General features: G+C 42.0%; 1 protein-coding gene across 2 annotated transcripts in view; it reads left to right on the plus strand.

Annotated features, from left to right (window-relative positions):
* The first annotated feature begins 9611 nt into the window (after positions 1-9611).
* The window catches only part of KREMEN1 (kringle containing transmembrane protein 1), a 44409-nt gene continuing 29726 nt past the window's right edge, over positions 9612-24294 (plus strand). For both annotated transcript variants that reach the window (XM_039504551.1, XM_039504553.1), the window contains exon 1: positions 9612-9772. In XM_039504551.1, coding sequence (XP_039360485.1) covers positions 9694-9772 — 79 coding nt within the window. In that variant the 5' untranslated portion in view covers positions 9612-9693. The remainder of the gene's footprint in view (positions 9773-24294) is intronic.

The raw sequence follows: 24294 nt of genomic DNA on the forward strand, positions 1-24294 counted from the left end.
CAAATTATAAGACCAACAAGGCCTGCAAGTTCCTGGAATTTATGAATGATATCTCCTTTATGTCACAGGTAGGTTTTCTGTACGATAGTACTGGTCACTTGAATTCCCACTTGCAGCTCCAAGCCATGCAAGCAGTGTTGAGAATCTGTTTGAAAAAGTGTCTTTCAGACAGACTTAATAGGAAAGATTTGCACTTTCCCACATTGCGTATTGTTGCTACACATGAAACTTTGATGGAAACAATGCAAGAATTCCTAAACAACCTGATTGAAAATTTAAAAAGTGATTTGAGAATTTTACAATTCCAAAGGATTTGCTTTTATTTGTTCATGATCTGTGTGTTGTCTCTGGTGATGGATCTTGCTTCTGAAGCAAAGAACATTCTTGATTCAGTTGATGAAGGTGCTTTTCAATTAGAAATTGTAAGGCTCCAGAGTTCAGATGTATTGAAGGCAAAATTTTGAGAAATGGGACTTTGTGATTTCTGGATTCAATGTGCTGGCCAGTTTCAGAATAGCCAGAATCTAGCCATCTATCTTTTAATGATGTTTGGATCAACATGCCTCTGTAAATCTGGGTTTTCTACCATGAACAGTATAAAAAACACCACCACCACAGCAATCACCTGACAGATGAACATCTTCACCAATGGATGCGCCTTGCCCAGACCACTTGCAAACCACTCTTCACAAAGCTTGCCAGAGAGCATCCATGTCACCTCTCCCATTAGAGATTGCCAGAAACATAGGTAATGTTGATTTATAAACTTTGTTAAAAGATGCAACATAAGTATTAGTGTTTCTATCAAGGTCTTTATTTATTGGCAGCTGAAGGTATGTTGGGGTTTTTTTGTTTGGTTGGTTTTTAATTTTGTCAACCTTCTGCGCAGATGGCCTGCCTCTTTGGTCATAAAATTTTCAAATCAACCCACGGGTAGATCTAATTGAGTATCACTGCCTAAAGTGTAGGGACTGCATTTCTGCCTGGCCTTTTTGCAAACTGTGCAAAGGGGAAAAAGTTCCTCACATTATTCCCCAAAACCCTACACATTGGTAAAGGTATGACAGACCCAGGCCCTGTAATAATATTCTATGCATCCGAAGAAGTGGGCTATAGCCCACAAAAGCTTATGCTCAAATAAATTTGTTAGTCTCTAAGGTGCCACAAATAATCCTGTTCTTTTTGCGGATGCAGACTAACACGGCTGCTACTCTGAAACTTAGTATTTACTGGGATTAGTAACAAGTAATAAAGTGCAACTCAAAAATTTTCACATCTGATTTCTTTGGACTTTAACCTCATTATCAAATTTCAGAATAAAAAAGAGTACTTTTATTATGTTTGTAAAGCTAAATGTTTATAAATAGCAATGCAAACATCATATACTTCAACATATCCAAGTAGCAGAACAGTTACTTTTTTCCATCTCTCATCAAAAGCTTGGGAAAATGGATGTGTGTTTTCAAAGTCTCACTTTTCATGTTTTTTTGCAAAAAATCTTCATTGTCATATACTGTTGAGCCAATTTCAACTTTACTGAACATCAAAACTCACAATATATCTGTTGGTTCCTTTGAGACCATTATAAATATTTATCAATTTTAGCTTTGAAAGGTTTTGATCTGAAACAAAATTCACAGGTAAGGTAAGGGCAATGTGCAGGGCTATTGGGGAAGAGGTCACCTTTCTTTTTCTTGTTGATGAATTGAAAGGTAGGTTGACGCTCTGGGGGTTCAGAGTTTATATATAACTCTGTAGGTTCATAGTATTTAAACATTAACCACTAATGTTAATTGGATTGGATTGGGCTTCAGCCATCTGCTCTGACATTCAGCATGACGAATTTCTGTAAATGTCTGCAGTTCAGTGGGTTTTACCAGGTTAACAAGCATCTAGAAATCTCACTCATGACCATATTCAAATACAAGTTGCTTGCCAAGATCATATGGATATATCTCACTTAAGCAATTCCCTGCCCGTGCAGAGGCCTTGGGCATTGGTTTGCATCAGTCCCTCTATTCTCTGCCTGTGGCACACGATAGCTTAGTTTTCAAAGGGTTGTAATATTATGGTCTACCTTGGTGGTTGAGTTTAGTGGGTGGGTGGTGTTGGTGGCCAGGGATTTGCATGAAGGGAAAATGTCACATTTCGCCTAGTTTTCTCTTTCCCCTTTTGCAGATAACAACCAAGCAGCTCTTTTTGGCTGTATATTTGGAATTCTTGGCTTTGTAATACTTGTGCTTCTAATCTTCCTGCTGTGCAGAAAGCAGAAGAGGTAAGGAATCATTCTAGTAAGTTGTTACAGATATCTGAGCAATTGAGAGAGGAAAGGATTTTTAGTCAGAATCTTTTAATTTCTTTGGGGTATTTTGTCTTATGTACCTAAAAAGTGTCAGTTCAAAACAGACGTGGTGACACCCAAGTGATACATTTTTTAGGTGGTTCTACAATTTGTCACATGGTTCCATAATTTATCATGCACCTTTAACCATTTCTCTTCCTCTCTAGTCATTAATCCATCAACTTTGGGCATGCTTCTAATTCTCTTATAAAAAAAATCCAGTAGAGTTGATTAGGAAACAATCAGCTTTCTCTGTAGGGTTGTCAAGACGTCTGGAGTAGTTCACAAGCATGAGTGCCAACATCAAGGGCAGACTGTCAAGAAGCAGGGAACCCCAAATTGGTTGAGAGCGCTATACTTAGATTTAATCAACCAAGTAAAAAGTGTGAACTCCTCAAGCACTATAGCATCCTAATCGTGGAGTCACAGACAGTCCCCTCGGGTACTCCATCTGTCTTGCCACCCAGGCAAATTCACCTTTCTGATAGATGGTCCTTTACACCAAAAATCACAACAATATTCAGGTTACTCCCAGCCCCAAAGGACCAGTCACTTACCCCAAGTTAATCGCACCTTAGACCTCACACCAAAGATAATGCTTGTAGCCAGTCCTATAACTAAAGATTTAGTAACTAAGAAGAAGAAAAGAGAGCTATTTACAAAGTTAAGCCAGGTAAAAACACACACAAATTAATTACAGTCTTAAGTTCCAAAAGGTGATAGAAGCTGCTGAGATATACAAGCTTTCTGTGTCCTCTAGCGCTAACTCAGCTTTGGGATCCCTTGCTTATTCTTAGAAATATTGCCCTCTCCCAGAATGCAAACTGATGGGACAAGCGTTTGCGCCTGTCTCCTCTTCATGAGGGGGTGGATGTAATCAACCAAGTCTTTGTCCTTTGATGTTTCACAATGGCTCATTTGGTTTCAGTGGGCCTTCTTCTGTGCAGGACCATCACTTTATATTAATTAATGCTTCTTTCCTGTTTGGTGAGTTGCACAGTTACAGAGGTTTGCAATGCAGTCAATATAACTTTATACAATGAGATACAGATGTTATAGATGAGATCAATACATACAGCATCCTACAAGCATTTAATCAAATCTAAACACATTCTTACAAACTTACATCTATTTTAGCAATGCTAGCACACAGCTGGTTTCCAGCTGTGCCTTTGCTAGTATTCAGTGAAGCCTAGGGGCCTTGGCTTGAGCTGGCACCTGGGCAGCCAGCCTCACAATAGTCTTTGAACCATCCTCTGGAATTTAACAGAGAATTGTATACCTGCTATAGAAACCTATAGGGTAATTTAAAAGTCCTACAGAAAGGTAATCATTTGCTTTTAAATTCCATAGCTTTTTAAGAGAGAGATGTAATATATATCTGCAGAGAAGATTAAAATATCTTATATATACACATGAGCCTGCAAAAGGTTCTCTTTTCCACCAAGTATGGAATTTTCCCAAAAAAAGTTACATTAGCAAAGTTCAAAGTTGGAATACTTAATGTATTGAAAAGCTATTTTAGCCTACAATTAAAGGTCTTTGTGACTTCTTCTGGTCCCTGTACATGTGGATTCATTTTGACTATGGCATCTGGCTTTACAGGCAGAGAGATCTAAAAAATAATATAATGAAACTTAAAATTCTCTATGGCTCCTTTTCTGAAAAGACAGTTGCCATTACTGAATTTATAAGAAGTGAGATGGGAAAAAAAATGGCAGTAGTACTCAATGAAGCCCCAGAGACCATCAATGCTCTACCCATCACTGAAAATACAAACCAATTAATTCTGTCACCCAAAATCAACTAATTCTGGCTCTCCCCAGAACACAAACCCATTTAAATTTTCCTCCTACAAAACATACTTATTTAATGTTGCCTCCTACAATTAACACAGAATCCCCATACACAGCCCTCATGCACAATTGATGCAGACTCCCATAGAATCCAGATACTTACCACAATTATTACAATGTCCTCACACATAGAATCATGTAGAGAATTCATGGAGAGCCCTCTTCATCACCCCCACATTTCTCAGAGTCCATATACATTACAGATTCCCACAGGGAGAAACCATCACAATTAATATATTCTCCCCTCCCAGGCCTGGGAGGCACAGCAGCACTGGGAGATGTTCACACATCCCCACCCTCCCCCCAAGACTGGTTAGGGAGCTGAGGATGGAAAACCACCAGCTAACCATCAGCACATGGTCTGCCAGTAGAATTGATGAGGTGGGACAAACTGATGGTGGGATCACAAAGTGTAGATAGGGCATGAGAGCCCATACTGGCTGTTTCTGAGCCCTGCATTTAAACTAATTTGTGATTTTTTTTCCATATAATATGAGGCATATACATAGCACATGATGTTCTGTTAGCTTTTGTTCAAAACATATTTGTAAAATGAGATAAAGTTACACAGTTCATAACTTCAAACTTCCAAAAACTTCCAATAAAGCCTTCATAGCCCATCCACCATCATATATTCTGTTGATCTGTATATGCTACATGTTGCTGCATTTGTATTTTACAAATGTTTTAGGGAATTTAGAAAAAAATATATAGTATTAGGACTCTTTGAAGCCCATGGGATCCTGCATGGTCCTAGAGGTCTGCACTAGTCGAGCTTGAGGCAAGGTGAGGGCCTGTCTGTGTAGCTGTAAAGCTATTTGCACTAGAAAAGCCATTTTAGATTATCTAGTTTATCCCTGGGGAGTCATGAAAGATTGCTATCTACAGTGTATTCTCCAGTATAGTTTTGAATATGCCAAGTTATGTTTTATAGTATTGTACATGAGACGAGATAGAATACACAGTGTCTGCAGAACTCTGGCACTGAGATAGTTAAATAAAAGACAGACAAGGATCTGACCTTGGTGTTTTCAGCTAGGACTAGGCACTTACATGTACACACCATTGCTTGTTGTGAATGTGACAAGAGAAAATTGGATGTGAAGCCTTTTGGTTCTTTGATTTTTCTTCTAGTTTTTAAACGGTTAGGGTTCACATTTTCAAGCTTTTCTACATTACCATAAAGGCTTGAAACTTAGGCGCAGATTCACAAAGATATTTAACTGCTTAAATCCCAGATTTAGGCCACTAAATTTTGAGTTTAGACACCTAAATCCCAGTTTTGGCTTCACTGTGATCCACCAGACTTCTGCCGAACCCAGTAGGAGTCTAAATTCACGTAGTGCCTAAATTTTCAAGGTAAAGTTTCCCTAGGCATCTGTTTTTCTGCCTCTCAGCATGTGTGCTGTAGCCTCCCTCTAGAAATTTGGATGTCTGTCTCTTACTTAAGCCCCAGAGCAATTCCCCGTAGGCGCTTTAACCACTGGACTACAGAGTCAGTCTCTCTCTCTGACTATATAAGTATTTATCCACAATGGAACAGTCATTGAGCATGAGAGAGAGAGAATGAGAAGGATATTGATAAACTGGAGAGAATTTAGAGAAGAGCCATGAGAATGATTACAGGATTGGAAAAATGCCTTATAATCATATACTCAAGGAAGTCAATCTATTCAGTTGAAAGAAAAGGTTACGGCTTACTTGATCACAGTTTATAAGTACCTACATGGGAACAAACATTTGATAATGAGCTCTTCAATCTAACAGACAAAGGTTTAACAAATTCCACTCACTGGATGTCAATTTCAGACTGGAAATAAGAAGCAATTTTTTAAGGGAGGGCAATTTACCATTGAAACTATTTACCAAGAGCTGTGGGGAATTCTCCATCACCCTAACCCTAACCCTAACCCAGCTTCTCAGCCACTGTATTCCCCAAGCCCTTTTCTGCAGAACTGCTGCTTAGCCAGTCAGTCCGTCCCCAGCCTGTAGCAGTGCATGGGATTCTTCCATCCTAAATGCAGGACTCTGCACTTGTCCTTGTTGAACCTCATCAGATTTCTTTTGGCCGAATCCTCTTATTTGCCTTTTTCCAATCGTCCAGGACCTGCCCCGATCACCACGAATTTTCAAAGATAGTGGCCAATGGCTCTGCAATCACATCAGCCAACTCCCTCAGCACCCTTGGATGCATCAGATCTGGACCCATGGATGTGTGCATGTTCAGCTTTTCTAAATAGTCCTTAACCTGTTCTTTCACCACTGAGGGCTGCACACCTCCTCCCCATACTGTGTTGCCCAGTGCAGCAGTCTGGGAGCTGAACTTGTCTGTGAAGACCGAGACAAAAAAAGCATTGAGTACTTCAGCTTTTTCCACATGATCTGTCACTAGGTTCCCTCCCCCATTCAGTAAGGGGCCCACGCTTTCCCTGACCTTGTTCTTATTGCTAACATACCTGTAGAAACCCTTCTTGTTACCCTTCACATCCCTTGCTAGCTGCAACTCCAATTGTGCTTTTGCCTTCCTGATTACACCCCTACATGCTCTAGCAATATTTTTATACTCCTTCCTAGTCATCTGTCCAAATTTCCACTTCTTGTAAGCTTCCTTTTTTAGTTTAAGCTCACTGAAGATTTCACTGTTAAGCCAAACTGGTCGTCTGCCATATTTGCTATTCTTTCTGCACACTGGGATGGTTTGTTCCTGCACCCTCAATAAGGCTGCTTTAAAATACAGCCAGCTCGCCTGGACGCCTTTCTCCCCCATATTAGCCTCCCAGGGGATCCTGCCCATCAGTTCCCTAAGGGAGTCTGTCTGCTTTTCTGAAGTCCAGTGTCCATATTTTGCTACTCACCTTTCTTCCCTGTGTCAGGATCCTGAACTCAACCATCTCATGGTCACTGCTGCCTAGGTTGCCACCCACTTCTGCTTCCCCTACCAATTCTTCCCTGTTTGTATGGCCCCTAGTTGATTCCACAGCACTTGTACAAGGAAGTTGTCCCCAACACTCTCCAAAAACTGTGATCTGGAAATTTCAGTTAGTTGTCTGAAGAGAGCCTTGTCTACCTCATCCATGTGATCTGGTGGTCTATAGCAGACGCCCACCACGACATCACCCTTGTTGCTCTTGCCTCTAAATTTAACCCAAAGACTCGCAACAGGCTTTTTTCCAGTTTCATACTGGAGCTCTGAGCAATCATACTGCTCTTACATACAGTGCAACTCCTCCACCTTTCCTCCCGTACCTGTCCTTCCTGAACAGTTTGTACCCATCCATGACAGTGCTCCAGTCATGTGAACTGCCCCACCAAGTTTCTGTTATTCCAATCTAGGGTGACCAGACAGCAAAAGTGAAAAATTGGGATGGGTGGGGGGTAATAGGAGCCTATATAAGAAAAAGACCCAAAAATCGGAACTGTCCCTATAAAATCGGGACATCTGGTCACCCTATTCTAATCACAGCATAATTCCTTGATTGTGCCAGGACTTCCAATGCTTCTTGCTTGTTTCCCAGGCTTCTTGCATTTGTATACATGCACCTAAGATAACTAGCCAAGTGCCCTACTTTCTCAGTATGAATCAGGAGGCTTCCCATCTTGTACCCTCCTCCTTGTGTTTCCTCCCGGTATCCCACTTCCCCATTTACCTCTGGGCTTAGGTCAACTAGGCGAACCTAGTTTAAAAGCCCTCCTCACTAGGTTAGCAAGCCTGCCTGCAAAGATGCTCTTGCCTCTCTTTGTTAGGTGAATCTCATCTCTCCTTAGCAATCCTTCTTCCCGAAACAACATCCCATGGTCAAAGAATCCAAAGTCCTCTCTCCGACACCACCTGCGTAACCACGCATTCACCTCCACAATATAAAGGTAATCTCTCCTCATATTGTTTGGGTGCTGCTGCAGCTCAGGCCAAACCATGAGGCATATTCTTTATTATTGGTGTTTATTACCAATAGTTGTAGAATGTTATAATCAATCCTTCAATACTACTGTGATGGACACCTGAAAAATACCTAAAATAGATTAGTGGATATCCCCCAGAGTCATCTCTTAGCCACCCAATACAGATAAAATCCTTTAAATTTTTCTGCATGAGTCAATTCTCCCAGCACCCTGATCATTTCTGTTCTCCTGTTCTGAATTCCCTGCAATTTGTCTGGATCTCTCTGATAATTGTAGAAATGTAGAGCTGGAAGGAACCTCAAGATAATAATGTGGTGCCCCAATCTGAACACAATATTTCAGGACTAAAGTATTTACGTAGTCCTTACTCAAGTTAAATTTCCATAAATGCAATAAGAATTTCACATATTGAAATAAATGTGGTCGGGGAATCAAAAGGGGAAATGGTTCCATGGTGCAGTAGGGTCCAGAAGATCAAATTTAGAACGGACTTACTCTTTAGTTGACAGTATAATGCTCCAAAAATAGATGTTAAAACCCTGGCTGTTTTTTAAAAAGGCAAGTGGAAAGGCAGATACCTTGAGCTACTATGATTTCATTCTCCAGACACACCCTGCTTCTTGTAAAGGATTCTGAATGGTCTAGTTCAACAAGCATTTTCCTGTCCCAGGAATTATTATAATTAGAATTACTGCTAGAGGGCATTCCAAACACTGTGCACATATTGCTATGCTACAGTGTGTATGCACTCTATGTAAACAAAAGATGTGCGTGTGTATGGGGAGCAGTAGATCAACAGAGAGAGTATGGAAGCGTAGCAGGGGGATGTATGTTTTAATTAGTATGGAGTTAAGCAGATGAATTTTTGTCAGTAAAAAGAGGCTTTGTCTGTACTTATTCCCATCATCTTGTGGGAAAATACCATGTGCTTTGTGTCAAACTCTCTCTGAACTCAACTGAAATTTCACTTGGCTCGAGGGAGCAAACACAGGAGCTCAGGTATTGCTGGCAGCTGGAACTCAGAGAAGTATTGGATTTCAAAGAAACAACGAGGCCGTTCAGCTAATCTGATGGATTTGGTGGCTGTGCATTTCTAATTTTAGTGAATTGCCCAATAAAAACCGATTCGGAGAAGAGAGGATTAAGAGGAGGAAGATTTGTGGAATACAGTAAACGATTAATTTAGAATTTTTAACACTGAAAAGGGGCTCCAGAAGTTCCCCGTTGCGCTAATGGGAAAGGAGAGGAGGCTTTTCTGAGCTAGAAATTATGCCCATCTCTGTGAAACCTTCCTTATGCCCTTAGGGAATCTGAGTCCCAGCTTCCAGCTTGTTTCCGAACGGGAAGAAATAAGGCGGATCAGGCCGGGCCAAGGAGCTGCGGCAGGTTGGGGTATTGGTTTTCTGTTCTTTCCTGTCACATGGCCCGTAATTGGATCCCTCGCTCTGCTGGGGGCTGCAGTTGCCGAGCAGATGCTGCAGGGTGTCCCCGCTATCGCTGTATTTCCCTTCCCTGCACCCCAGCCCCCTGCACAGAAGCTCCCGAGGCAGGAGGCTCCGTTCCCTGCTGCGCTGATGAAGGCGCTGAGCCGGGACCATGGAGTGTCCCGCAGCCACCGTGGCACTCGCCCTCTCGGGGCTGGCGCTGACTTTCTGCTTTGAGCGGCTCTATTCCGGTGAGTGACACTTGGCTGCGCCCGGAATGTCCCGCATGGAGTCACTGGGAGTAGCCGAGGCGGCTCGGGAAAGGTCGCTGTTGTAAAGCTGGACCTGGCTGGCTGTTCTAGCTCACCCAGCGGCTCCGGAGGGGCCGGGTCCCTCTGTACCTGCACGCAGGATGCGCTCAGCTCCAGGATCCCGAAGCAGACTTGATACAAAGCTCGGACTAATCTGTTTGCAGCTGGGAGGTATTTTTTCATGGCTGTTCGCTGCACTTGGCTGATTGCAAACCCTCTTGCATTGAGTGTGGGGATTATGTAAAGAATAGGTCCAAGACAGGAGAGTCTGTGTGGTGTATATACAGAGAGAGAAACAGAAATGAGAGATACTGACAGTTCTGCATTTGGCGCTGAGGCTGAAGAAATGTTAAGTGAGCAAACGAAAACAACATGAGTCTGCTCCCAACTCCGGGGTAGCTGTAGGGAACGAGGAACATGCTGAGTGGTAGGAGCAGCTAATCCATAGGAAATGAGACAAATGATATTAATCTAGGGCTGTGTCAGACCAGCAGAACCAGCCTTTGGGAGGTACCAGGCCTTCCTCATCCTGAAGAGTAATGGTTGAATCTGCTGTTTCTGTAAATGCTTTATCGCACCCATCGCCCTGACATCGCTATAGCTTCAGCATTTACTGATTAGTTCTTTGTTATTCTAAGAATTAGCCAAAACATTTGTAATTTCATTGACATCAATAAGTGAAGTGTAAATGTTTTAAATACCTTAAAATCTCCTTGCTTATGACGGTTAAGTGGTAAGCAAGCATTTTTCCAGCTCCCAAAGGTCTCCAACTACACGATCCCAACACCTCAGCCTGTGGATGTTTTGTGGGATTCTCCATCGAGAAGGCTATGTATGCCCTGGGATTCCCTTCAGGTTACACGCCTACACTTATGTCACTATATAACATCTTTACAACTATGCTTGAATTGAGGAAGGTGTTATAGCCGAATATGTGAGGCTGGGGAGTTATGGATGCTTTTACCAAACTCACCTCTTATTTGGGTTGGTTGGGAAAGCCTGCCTGGGCAAAGAGAGAGAGATGTTTATGTTTAGAGAAATAATTAGTGCCACACTTTTTTCTTACAGTCTGGGTCCTACTGCACAGACAGAGTGAGGTGTCCCTCCCAAACCCCATTTTGCCAGTGTCTTGTTAACAGGAGAGAGACCTGTCCTTCCAAGGCAACAGGGCCTGCAGGCTATTAGCTTCCTGTTACTGACAACTGTCAGAGCTACTGGGTACACGATGAATTTTCTGCTTAAAGGTCATTTTGCTGCAGTGTTTCATTTTCTTTTTATAATCATTCCTGGTTCTTATTCCCCACCTGATATCATTATACTGTTTGTGCTGGCATAAAACCATCTCTGCAGGAATTAACTGATGTCACACACAGCAGATAATGGGATGAATTCAACGCTCACACTTGCTGACATTAAACTGAGTGGAGAAATTGGCTTATTTACTTTAGCTGTGAACTCATCTAACCAGCAACGATTTTAGCAGTCATCTTTGCATCAAAGCAGAGTTAAGGTTACAAAATAGTTTCCATGACAGTCCCCTGTTTTTATCTGCATGCAACTTTTTTTCCCCCTAAATTAGTTTTTAGGCTGAAATTTGTGCAGACTCGGCCTCTACCTGCAGCTGATATTTTTGACTTGCAAGGAGCAGAATGAGAATGAGTATGTTTCCAAATAACAATCATAGATCACTGAAAATATGAGATGGGCTGATGGGTGCACAGATGGGGAAAATCTAGCCCTTCTGAGTTCCCTTTGGCTGTGGAATCATTGCTGCACAAAGCAGGTGTTTCATCCCTGAGTGGCTTGGAGTGCTACTGCATTCAAACAGGGCCGCCCAGAGGATTCCAGGGGCCTGGGGTGTCCGGCGGTGGGGGGCCCCTGCTTCAGCAGTAATTTGGCTGCGGGGGGTCCTTCCGCTCGGGGACCCGCCGCCGAAGTGCCCCGAAGACCTGCAGTGGGGGCCCCCCGCCGCCAAATTACCACCGAAGCGGGACCCAGCACTTAAGCGGTGGGTCTCGCTTCAGCGGTAATTCAACAGCAGAAGAAGCTCCGGGAGCCCGGGCCCTGCAAGAGTTTTCCGAGGCCCCCGGAGCGAGTGAAGGACCCCGCCCCAGGGGCCCCGAAAAACTCTCGCGGGGGCCCCTGCAGGGCCCAGGGCAAATTGTCCCACTTGCCCCCCCCAGGCAGCCCTGCATTCAAACTCCCTGAGGGGAATTGGGATCAGAAAATCCATATTATGTCAGAACTTCTTCCTGCAGGAGGACTGCATGTGAGCCAGTAGACAGTTACTTCATGGCCTGGGGGGAAGATTCTATTCCCACACACACCTTGACACATCTGCCCAACATCTGGCTTCATTCACTGGAGACTTTAAAGCTGGATAGGCACACATGCAAGAGTAGGTAGTTAAGTGGGCAGCTATTTAGTTATAGAAATGTACACTCTCGCTGCTAAAGCAGGAGGCTACTGTAAACTTGAGAGGGATTCATAGCAAAGGGTGATGGATCTTTTAAGCACAGCAAGCTGCTTAGGTTCTGACAAAGGAGATTACAACACTTTGGCAGCACTGCAAGTATATTAACGCTCCAGCAAGGACCTTCAGAACCTGCTGCACCACCAAAGCCTGCAGAGTTTTTAAACTGCACCTCTTGGTTTTTATTTTTAACATTAAATCCCAGAGAAATTAAATGTGACAAACTAGGGCCTGTAAAAACAATTAGGGTTAGGAGTATAGTACTTCAAAGTCATGAAATTACACTGCAGGAGAAACATTTATGTTTCTAAGTTGGCGTATGGCACATTTTTGCTAATTTATATTTCTTTGTTAAATATAAATTTTCATACATCACTGCAATAAATGCACAGTGCTCTATAGAATACAGAGCATATACATCATGGCTGAGCTGATGTGGGAGAAACCTTCACTTTGGGAATTTCCTTATATGAAATACTTCAGGTGACAACTGTCACTGCAATAACAATTGCTTTTTTAATTTAGTGCTGTTTATTTTAATTTATTATTTTTCTTCTTCCCTTCTCTGCTCTACACAGTCTCTTCTAAGACAAACGTTTAATCCAATAATGTTAAAATTTGAATCCAGCCACAATGTTCAATTGAATTTGAAATTGGGATGTGTGAACTCAGGGGCAGCTCTAGAAAATAAGCTGCCCCAGGCAGCGCGTTGTGCTGCGCCGCCCTTCCTCGGTCCCGCGGCGGGTCCCCTCTTCCCGCGGCTCCGGTTGAGCTCCCGCGGCAGGTCCACCGGAGCCCTGGGACGAGCAGACCTGCCGCAGGCATGACTGCGGGAGCTCCACCTCCCGCGGGCACGGCTGGGTCGCGGGTCCGGCGGCTCCGCTTGAGCTGCCGCAGTCATGCCTGCGGGAGGTCCAGCCGAGCCGCGGGACGCGGCTCCGGTGGACCTCCCGCAGGCATGACTGCAGCAGGTCCACCGGCCCAGCCTGCCGCCCCCTAGATTTGGCCGCCCTAGGCAACAGCTTGGTTTGCTGGTGCCTAGAGCCGCCCCTGTGTGAACTCATGCTACTTAATGTCAAGGGAAGAGCCGCATTTGTTGGCAGTTTAATATCCTAAGGCCAGAGGACTCAGAACTTATTCCCTTCCCCCTTACATTCAGCATGAAAGCCTGTTAATGCCAAATGGAATGTGGCCTCTTGGATCTGTATTTTTAATATTCATTTTCAATTTCTCCATCTTAGGTCTATATGATTTATAAGGATGCTATCATTTCTGCCCTTCCTGTTGCCAGATTTGGCCTATTTTTCCTTTCTCTAGTCCCACTCCACTTAACATTGCTGGAATCAGCAGCTTCCTGTTTTCCTCCCACTTGAATCTCCTGATCTTTTTTGCCTTATTTTCTTACTCCTTCTCTCACAGCCTATCACCCCTGCAGTGAATGGGGAAATACTCTGTTTAGACTCAATACAGCATTTCTAACCACCTTGAGAGATGGTGAAGTATTCAACAAGGATACTTCAGCACAGCATACTTGTACATCAGCGCAAGGCACGGGTAAATAAAAATCTACATGTTACTGACACAATTTCTAAGGAGTCGAGTTAGCTGGTTTTCCACCACACTTGGACAGTGGAACTATATCTGAAGACAATGCTATGTTAAGAAGCAGCAAAGAGATTACTCAACTCTACCTAAAGATGTGTTCTGTGTCAAAGTGCTATCTCCCCTACTTCTAGTCCAAAGAATCACAAAGCAAGTCTGAATGAGACTATCACCTTGAGGTTGAACATCAGCCAAGAGGTGCAAAACCAGAGCTGCTACAGCACTTTTTATGCATTACAGATAAAAAAAAACAATGTATGTAAAATACTTCAATTTTTAATTTTAACATCTAAAATGCCTCCTGTGCTCATAGGCTAGTTTGCCTGTATCAAAAGTTTTAATTAATCCACTCATAATATGCAAATGACCTGCTGGTATTCAATCTATAAAACTGCATCTTCAAAGAAAATTATTGGTCTGGTAAAAATATTTTTAATAATGACCACAGAAACCATATTTGTCTGTTTGATCTCCTGAAGTGTCTTCTGGTTTTAATCAGTGTTCCCACATAAAATACAGTGGAAATCTACAACAACAAAACCCCTGTTCCCTATTCATAAGGCAACATCCAGGCTCTCCTCTCAGGAAGGAAAGTTGGTGTTCTGGCTCTTCAATTCCTGGGCCCCAACCTCTATTACTATTGGGATGTCTTGGCATCAGTTAAATGATTTCAGTCCTTCTCTCCATTATTTTACTGTTTCATTAAATGTTTGTTGTTTAATTATATCCTTTCAATCAAATTAGAGACTGCAACATCTGGTTAATGCCTGTAACTGTTGCCATCTGCACCTAAATAAAGCTCTTTTCATTTAAGGAGGATTGCTCAAGTTCCAAATTGCAGTTTAGAAACAGTTCAGTTTGAGTGGCGGGTAACTTAAAAGGAACCTCTTCAAAGTTTCTGGGAGATGCCCTGCTTGCTGTGATGTGATGTACAGTACCTTCTCATCCTGTTCAGCAGGAGGCTTTAGCTGCCACGGACATATACCCACATGCACATGCAGAAGGAATCCAAGCACTAAATCTGCACTAAGTATCTGGCCACCAGTTGCCAGACCAGTCCCTCTAGAATGTAAATTGGCTCCAGGATCTCACTTCCTACTTTTAGAGAGCTGCTGTCGCTGTGTTATTCCTGTCACAAACTTTACTGAACAATTTTAATAAGAACAAACCACCACCAAAACTGTCAATTCAGCTATGGGAAATGTAGGATCCTACATGCTCTGTCCTTGCCCCATAGGGGGTTCTTACAGGCTAATGTTATAGACATTGCATTACTATCGTACTGAAATCTAAGATGGAGATATCAGCTTCCTTACTCTCTCTTTTTCTTACTGCCCTCTATACCATAGCCATTGCTGACTGGCTGATGTTAAAAACCAATAAACTTGGCTGGAGATATTCTCTACACGCCCTGTTTTTTAAGAATAAATTATCTGGCATCAATCCAGAATTCTTGGTACCTTCCTCAAATTAAAACAAAACACTAGAAATTTGAATACTTTTCAATAAAATACTTTGAATCAGCAAGTTTCCAATTCTAAATTTTCTAATTAAGTGTCCCACAAAAACTAGACACACTCTTCCCTATTTCACTCTAAGGCCTGGTCTACACTAGGGTGGTGGGGGGGGGTCGAACTAAGGTATGCGACTTCAGCTACGTGAATAGCGTAGCTGAAGTCGAGCTACCTTAGTTCGAACTTCTTACCTGTCCAGACGCCGCGGGATCGAAGTCCGCGGCTCCCCCGTCAACTCCGCCACCGCCATTCGCGGTGGTGGAGTTCCGGAGTCGACGGGAGCGCGTTCGGAGTTCGAACTATCGCGTCTAGATTAGACGCGATAGTTCGAACTCCGAGAAGTCGAACGCTACACGTCGACCCGGCAGGTAAGTATAGACCTACCCTAAGACTTGACTTAGTTCATACTTCAACCTTCAGCCCTTCCATCCATGAGCCTTGACATCCATTCTTGCAGGTATTTATTTAACGATAAATGTTGCAGCATGCTCATAAGGTTTACAAAATCTCACATTTGTTGATAAGGGAGGGACACAAGTTCGACAGTTAGGGAATGTCTTCAAATAAAGCACCCTGTTGACTGCTCCCTCTCCCTTCTCTAGAGGGGGCTCTAGCTCGAGTGCCTCCACTGAGCTAAGAAGTGGTAGTGTCGGACGGGGAGAGAAACACTATCCTAGGTAATGGGGTCTTGCACCAAGTGGCTTTAAATTAAAACCAATACCTTGAACTCCACCCAGAAACGTATTGAGAACCAATGCTGCTCTTGGAATATCACTGCTATATGCTCTCTGTGTCACACACTTTGCAATGGGTGGGCAGCTACATTCTGTGCTACCTTAAGTTTCCAAGTGGTCCTAATGAGTAATTCCATGTGGAGCACAGGGCAGTCATCTCGACCCAGGGTGACAGAGGCCTGGATAATGGTAGTAAGGTCCCCACATCGGAGAAGAAAGGTCACATATGTCTAATCAAAGACATATGGAAAAAAACTCTTACTGGCTTCAGCTGCTATTTGATCTTCCAAAAGCAGCTCTGGCTCTAATAAAACTTTTAATTTTGAACCTGAATCACATAAAGCAGGCATTCTCTCCCTATATAAGAACATAAGTACAGCTGTACCGGGTCAGACCAAAGGTCCATCTAGCCCAGTATCTGTCTACCGACAGTGGCCAATGCCAGGTGCCCCAGAGGGAGTGAACCTAACAGGCAACGATCAAGTGATCTCTCTCCTGCCATCCATCTCCATCCTCTGACGAACAGAGGCTAGGGACACCATTCTTTACCCATCCTGGCTAATAGCCATTTATGGACTTAAACACCATGAATTTATCCAGTTCCTTTTTAAACACTGTTATAGTCCTAGTCTTCACAACCTCCTCAGGTAAGGAGTTCCACAAGTTAACTGTGTGCTGCGTGAAGAAGAACTTCCTTTTATTTGTTTTAAACCTGCTGCTTATTATTTTCATTTGGTGACCCTTAGTTCTTGTATTATGGGAATAAGTAAGTAACTTTTCCTTATCCACTTTCTCAACATCACTCATGATTTTATAGACCTCTATCATATCCCCCCTTAGTCTCCTCTTTTCCAAGCTGAAGAGTCCTAGCCTCTTTAATCTTTCCTCATATGGGACCCTCTCCAAACCCCTAATCATTTTAGTTGCCCTTTTCTGAACCTTTTCTAGTGCTAGAATATCTTTTTTGAGGTGAGGAGACCACATCTGTACACAGTATTCGAGATGTGGGCGTACCATGGATTTATATAAGGGCAATAATATATTCTCAGTCTTGTTCTCTATCCCCTTTTTAATGATTCCTAACATCCTGTTTGCTTTTTTGACCGCCTCTGCACACTGCATGGACATCTTCAGAGAACTATCCACGATGATTCCAAGATCTTTTTCCTGACTCGTTGTAGCTAAATTAGCCCCCCGTCATATTGTATGTAGAGTTGGGGCTATTTTTTCCAATGTGCATTACTTTACATTTATCCACATTAAATTTCATTTGCCATTTTGTTGCCCAATCACTTAGTTTTGTGAGATCTTTTTGAAGTTCTTCACAATCTGCTTTGGTCTTAACTATCTTGAGTAGTTTAGTATCATTTGCAAACTTTGCCACCTCACTGTTTACCCCTTTCTCCAGATCATTTATGAATAAATTGAACAGGATTGGTCCTAGGACTGACCCTTGGGGAACACCACTAGTTACCCCTCTCCATTCTGAGAATTTACCATTAATTCCTACCCTTTGTTCCATGTCTTTTAACCAGTTCTCAATCCATGAAAGGACCTTCCCTTTTTATCCCATGACAGCTTAATTTACGCAAGAGCCTTTGGTGAGGGACCTTGTCAAAAGCTTTCTGGAAATCTAAGTACACTATGTCCACCGGATCCCCCTTGTCCACATGTTTGTTGACCCCTTCAAAGAACTCTAATAGATTAGTAAGACACGATTTCCCTGTACAGAAACCATGTTGACTATTGCTCAACAGTTTGTGTTTTTCTACGTGTCTGACAATTTTATTTTTAACTATTGTTTCGACTAATTTGCCCGGTACCGAGGTTAGACTTACAGGTCTGTAATTGCCAGGATCACCTCTAGAGCCCTTTTTAAATATTGGTGTTACATTAGCCAACTTCCAGTCATTGGGTACCGAAGCCAATTTAAAGGACAGGTTACAAACCTTAGTTAATAGTTCTGCAACTTCACATTTGAGTTCTTTCAGAACTCTTGGGTGAATGCCATCTGGTCCCGGTGACTTGTTAATGTTGAGTTTATCAATTAATTCCAAAACCTCCTATGAGGTACAGCTCCCTTGATTTTTTCCCTTCCTGACCCACCAATACCTTTTTGGCTTATCTGGATTAAGCCTTAACCAGCTCACCCTTATCCACTCTCAGACTTGGAAAATATAAAGTGGGTTGCTTGTTCCACTGTACCAGGATGGTTGGATATGATGAAAACAGAGCTGAGTATCAGTATACTGCACACTTCACCAGTGTTTTTTCCACTGACTTGCCTAGGAGTTTCATGTACACACTGAACAGATCTTCCAGCTGTGAATGATCAGAACCACTCAAGTAATTCCATCCATACCTAATGGTGACTATACACCCCAATAAAATATCATGGGCAAAGGTATCAAAAGACAGCTGATGGATCTGATATTATCAGCATGGATACGTTATTCTCCTCCACCCATAGCTGATGCTCTGCAACCAGTGCCATTTCAACGTCAAACCTAGGCCTGAGACCTAGCAGAAAAGGATCCAGGAAATACGAGGACTACAGAAATTTCCAGAGTTGATTTTCCACAGCCTTCTCAATGAACTTTCTCCAAAAACTGACACTTTGATAGAAATCAAGCAATGGTTTCTTAAGCAGGAGCCGACAATGTCTTCCTTAAGGATGGTGGGCATTCTGCTCTCTCTTTTTTTCCTTCTTTGAGAGGCACTGACAATTGTCCACAACAAAAAGTTCATTACTTCTCTGCTGGCCTTCAACAGCCACAAAGGACATGGCTCCAATTCACAGGTTTTGACACAAAACAAACTTAAGTTCTCCAAAACCTCAGGAAGCAAGACTGGCTGAAATTCAAACAGAATGTACATTAGTCCCTTCAAGCATTTCTCTGTTGCTAATTAGTTCTCAGTCTGTCATTTTTGTCCTGAAAGTAACAAAAGCTCTTTACAATGAGAAAAACACAGCTCTCTAACTGAGAAGAAGCAGACCAGATCCACCAAGCCATCAACTGCCTGGAACAGGTGTGCTGTGCAGAATAGAAGGAAAATAATTTCTTTGCTGCCTACACAACCATGATGCACTAGTGAGAATTCTTTATGGTGGAAATGATCAGTTTTATCCGAGGACGTCTGCCAATGGCATTGATTCACCTCCATTCTCCTTCACTTTTTGCAGGCCATCTATAAACCATACTGACTTGACAAAACCACCTTTTTAGGCACTGCTGTCACAATGGTGGAGAACTAAAAGGGCTGTAGTATATTTCTACCAGTCCATCAGTAGAGTGATGCTCTCTGGAATTTCTCAGGCTCTTTTGGCTTTAGGGAGCAGACCATCAAAACAGTCACTTCCTGTCATGGGGACGGTGTGCATCAAACAAACTGTGGAAGACAATGGTCCATGTATGACATGGGGGAACTTTCACGTCTCTATCTGTATTCTGAATACTAGATACAGAGTGAAGCCATTAGGGCTAATGTCATGCTCATCATGGCAGCTGAGATGGGGTGACGTCAATAGCTATCTTATGTGAAAGTCAGCTTTGCTCTGCCATGCCTTGGAAGGGCCATGGTGCTGGGGTGTGTATATCTACATACTGAGGTTGAACAAGAGCAGGGGTCGGCAACCTTTCAGAAGTGGTGTGCCGAGTCTTCATTTATTCACTCTGATTTAAGGTTGTGTGTGCCAGTAATACATTTTAAATGTTTTTAGACAGTCTCTTTCTATAAGTCTATAATATACAGGGCCGGCTCCAGACACCAGCCTACCAAGCACATGCTTGGGGCTGCACCTTGGGAGGGGGCGGCACTCCGGATTTGTTTTTGTTTTTTTTGGCTCAGCTGGGCGGTGCTGGGGGGTGGGGACTTGTGTGGCATGGCGCTCAGCAGGGGTGGGGGACTTGGGCAGCACGACGCAAGGGTCGGAGGGGGCGGGGCGGTGCTCTTTGTTTTTGCTTGGGGCAGCAAAAATGTTAGAGCCGGCCCTGATAATATACAACTAAACTATTGTTGTATGTAAAGTAAATAAGGTTTTTTAAATGTTTAAGAAGCTTCATTTAAAAATTAAATTAAAATGCAGAGCCCCCCGCAGACCGGTGGCCAGGACCCAGGCAGTGTGAGTGCCACTGAAAATCAGCTCGTGCGCCACCTTTGGCATGTGTGCCATAGGTTTCCCAGGGCCGACGAGAATGGGGGGGAAGCTGCTACAAATTACCGGGACCCGGCGGTCCGGAAGGGGGCCGGGGCCCGGCTTCCCTGGCTTCATCGGCCCTGTTTGCCTACTCCTGAACAAGAGTGTTGTCCCACTTTATATATCAGTTTTCCAATTTTTTAGCAACCTGTATTAAACTATGTTTTATTAATACAGAGTTTAGTTAAACATTTGTTGAATCACTTCAAATTTGATATTTTATTTATCAAAAAATATTTTTGTGAATGATAATTCATAGGTGCATTCTGCATCTTTAAGCGTGGAGTTTTCTGCTTTGGAGTTTTTAATGGGTAAAATTAATATATTTGTTATGGAAAAATACCTTTTGATCATAAATAGTTTAAAAAATGTAATAGTATTATTGAGAAGTTTTTGGTTTTGAATCAATCTGATAAATTATATTTTTCAGAATTATAAAGTGACACCTCCCAAGACTGTTAGAAAATTCAGTAAAATATTGGAAAATGATTAATGTAAGTCATATCTGCACAATGGTTCTAAATAAACAGCGTATTGTCCATCAAATTTTAAATAATTTACAGACATAATGACTCAGGCGCTATTACTGACTATGTCCTACTGATTCATTAGTGGTCAGAGCTGCACAAAACAATCCAAAATACTGGGAAATGCAATGAAAAGCCCTGTTTCCATTAAAGCCCCAATCCTATAAACATTTACACCTATGGCTAAATTAATACATTGTGAATAGTCCTACTGATCTTTAATATGGCTACTTACAGTTAAATTATAGCCATGTCAGGCTGGGATATTAGAGACACAAAGTGGGTGAAGTCCAATAAAAGATATTACCTCACCCATCTTGTTGCTCTAGTTACATTTAATAAAGTTAAGACTGTAACTAAGTTTTTTTGTTTTAAGTTTGGTTTGGGTTTTTTGCAGGATTGGGGCTTTGATTAAAAAAGTTAAAATAAGATATGTTTGAAAAATCTGTACGATATTGCTATGGCAAAAATAGAGATTTTCACTAGCAAAATTAAACTGTCTTATTTTAGAAGGTCTCTGCTGTGCAACAAAATGTGTGTACAATTATTTTAACTTGGTAAAAAATTGCTAAATTTTATTAAATTAGTAACTTAAATTTTGCTGGAATAATCTGTATGTTTACTGCATGCAGTTTTCCTGCCTGTAGCATTCATCATCTAGATGCTAATGAAGACCTTGAGTTGTACCAAACTGCAGATTTTCTATGAAGTTGCCCCAAATCTCTTTTTAGTGTGAAACAAAAGCAGAGAATCTGTCACAGCTCTCAAGGGCATAGACTCACATTATTTGGATAATATCTTGCTGCAGCTGTAATAGCTTGGAGGGATGGTGACAGTTCTGACTCTCCCTCTGCTGTAAGAGGATGTTCTGCAAATTCTGATGCAATGGAATTTAAAGCCAGGGGAGAACTAATACAGATTGAGATGAAAATGTTAAAATGAAAGGTAGCTAATGTGAGTTAAAATGTGAGGCAGTTTTAGCAAATCTGTGACAGGCTGGTATTTATCTTTAGTTTAATCTTTGTGTCAGTTTATAGTCAGATGGTGCTAATAGTGCAGCATTCCTTTAATTTCTGAGCAGTCTTCAGCTAATGTACCTTCTGATTTTAAAAAAAAGTTAAAGTACTAAATTGCAGGAAAGACCTTTCCTGGGGGTGCACATTATTCCTGGTAGCTGCCTTTATTCAACTTGCTTCTATATTATTTTGTCTGTCGTTTTTGGATCTGCATTTTTCCTCTTTTCTGGCAAATTTATCTCATTATCCTTCTCTAAGATTATATGGAAAAGTTATCAGTAAGATGGGAGGGGGAATTGAAGGAGAAGGCAACATTCTGGTGACCTTGCATCTATTTCGTATGATTATACAAATCTTTGTGGCTTGTTTGAATGATGGAAAAACGTGATTTGCATTTTTAGATGTATCCAAAAGGTTCACCTGCAACACTGAAATATTCAGGTAACCTAAAATGTGCTGAGCAGGTGATATTTTGGACTGAAACACCTCCTTTAAGATCAGAATGGTTATCTCCTGCTGTCCACAAAGCAACGAGAAATCATTGTTTTCTGTAGCAGTGGTTGTAGGTAGGGACATGTAAACTAGTTTGGGGAAATGACAGTTTTTGCCCATTTCTTGAACTGAACCCAAATCAAATTTTGTTGAAGGCTATGAAATGCCTGAACTTTTCCCACTACTTTTAATTTGTACCAGTAAAAGCTTGAAAAGATTGTCTAAATAAAATAAGTTACTTAGACCTGAAGTCTGGCTGTTGATTGTCTGTGGAGTTCCATAAACACTTGCACATTGCAATGCCAAACTTGTAGGTGCCCTGCCACCTGGTGGAATTCACAACCCTGAGTTAGGCATCCACAGGCTCTATACAATATATAGGGAGAGCAGGGTACTTAAACAAGGGAGTCACGGAAGCCAGCAAGCTGAGCAGGGAGCTGCCATAAGACAATGAAAACCCCTCTTCAGTGTTTAGTGACAATGAGAAAAGGAAATAAAGTGTCAGTCTGCATAAGGAATCAGAGACAAAATAATGCTGAAAATATTAAAAGGCCATTATAATGAAGGCACTAGTTGTGGTTCCATATTTAAGGCTCAATTAAGATTTGCACCTAATCTGGGGATTCACTTCTTTGTTATGTATGAAATATATAGTTTATCATTCCCTGAAATTACAGTATGTACTCTAAGTATAAAATGACTTTTCTGAGCACTAACAAGTAAAGCTGTTAATTAGTTTAGGAATTAAGAATAATTGAACATGGGTGGGTCCATTTAAGAAATTTAACATGCAGTGTCAGAGGGTATTTTCCACCCTTAATGATCTCAGTAACAGAACACAGTATTACAGACTCTTCAAACTTCAGATTTTAAGGTAGTCATCCTAAAGCAAAAAAACTTCAGGACCAGACTTCAAAGAGAAACTCCTGAGCTTCAGTTCATTTGCAAATTTGACACCATCAGCTCAGGATTAAACAAAGACTGTGAATGGCTAGCCAACTACAAAAGCAGTTTCTCCTTCCTTGGTGTTCACACCTCAACTGCTAGAAGAGGGCCTCATCCTCCCTGATTGAACTAACCTCGTTATCTCCAGATTGATTCTCGCCTGCATACTTATACCTGCCTCTGGAAATTTCCATTACATGTATCTGAGGAAGTGGGTATTCACCCATGAAAGCTTATGCTCCAATACATCTGTTAGTCTATAAGGTGCCACAGGACTCTGTTACTCTTAACATAGTTTTTCTCTGGGAATATCAAATGCTGTAATACATCACATTGAATTCAATGTACAGTTCTGGTTGCTCCATCTCTCAAAAAGGAGGAAGCCAGAGATGGGCAGTGAAAATGACTAGAGGCCTGGAAAGTATATGATTGGAGACTAAGTAATCCAAAATGCTTGTGATGGGTTCGGTCACAGAAAACCCCTTAGGACTGTCACCTGATGTGCTGAGACTACCTCTGAGCCCATTTTCTCTGCCAGTTTGGGCCTCCAGAACCCTGCCTTTTTGAGCCAGACACACCAGGCTGCTCCAACACAGACCCATGGTCTGAACCACACACCCGAAAGCTGCAGACTTAACTGAAAACAGCTTAAGAAGAGCTCCTGTCTCTAGCACCCAGACATCCAGCTTCCAATGGAATCCAAACCCCAAATAAATCCATTTTACTCTGTATAAAGCTTATACAGGTTAAACTCATAAATTGTCTGCCCTCTATAACACTGATAGAGAGATATTCACAGCTGTTTGCTCCCCCATGTATTAATTACTTACTCTGAGTTAATATATAAGCAAAAGTGATTTTATTAAATATAAAAAGTAGGATTTAAGTGGTTCCAAGTAATAATAGACAGAACAAAGTAAGTTACCAAGCAAAATAAAACAAAAACACACAAGTCTAAGCC

This window comes from Mauremys reevesii, linkage group 18, assembly GCF_016161935.1.
Source record: "Mauremys reevesii isolate NIE-2019 linkage group 18, ASM1616193v1, whole genome shotgun sequence".
Taxonomy (NCBI): domain Eukaryota; kingdom Metazoa; phylum Chordata; order Testudines; family Geoemydidae; genus Mauremys; species Mauremys reevesii.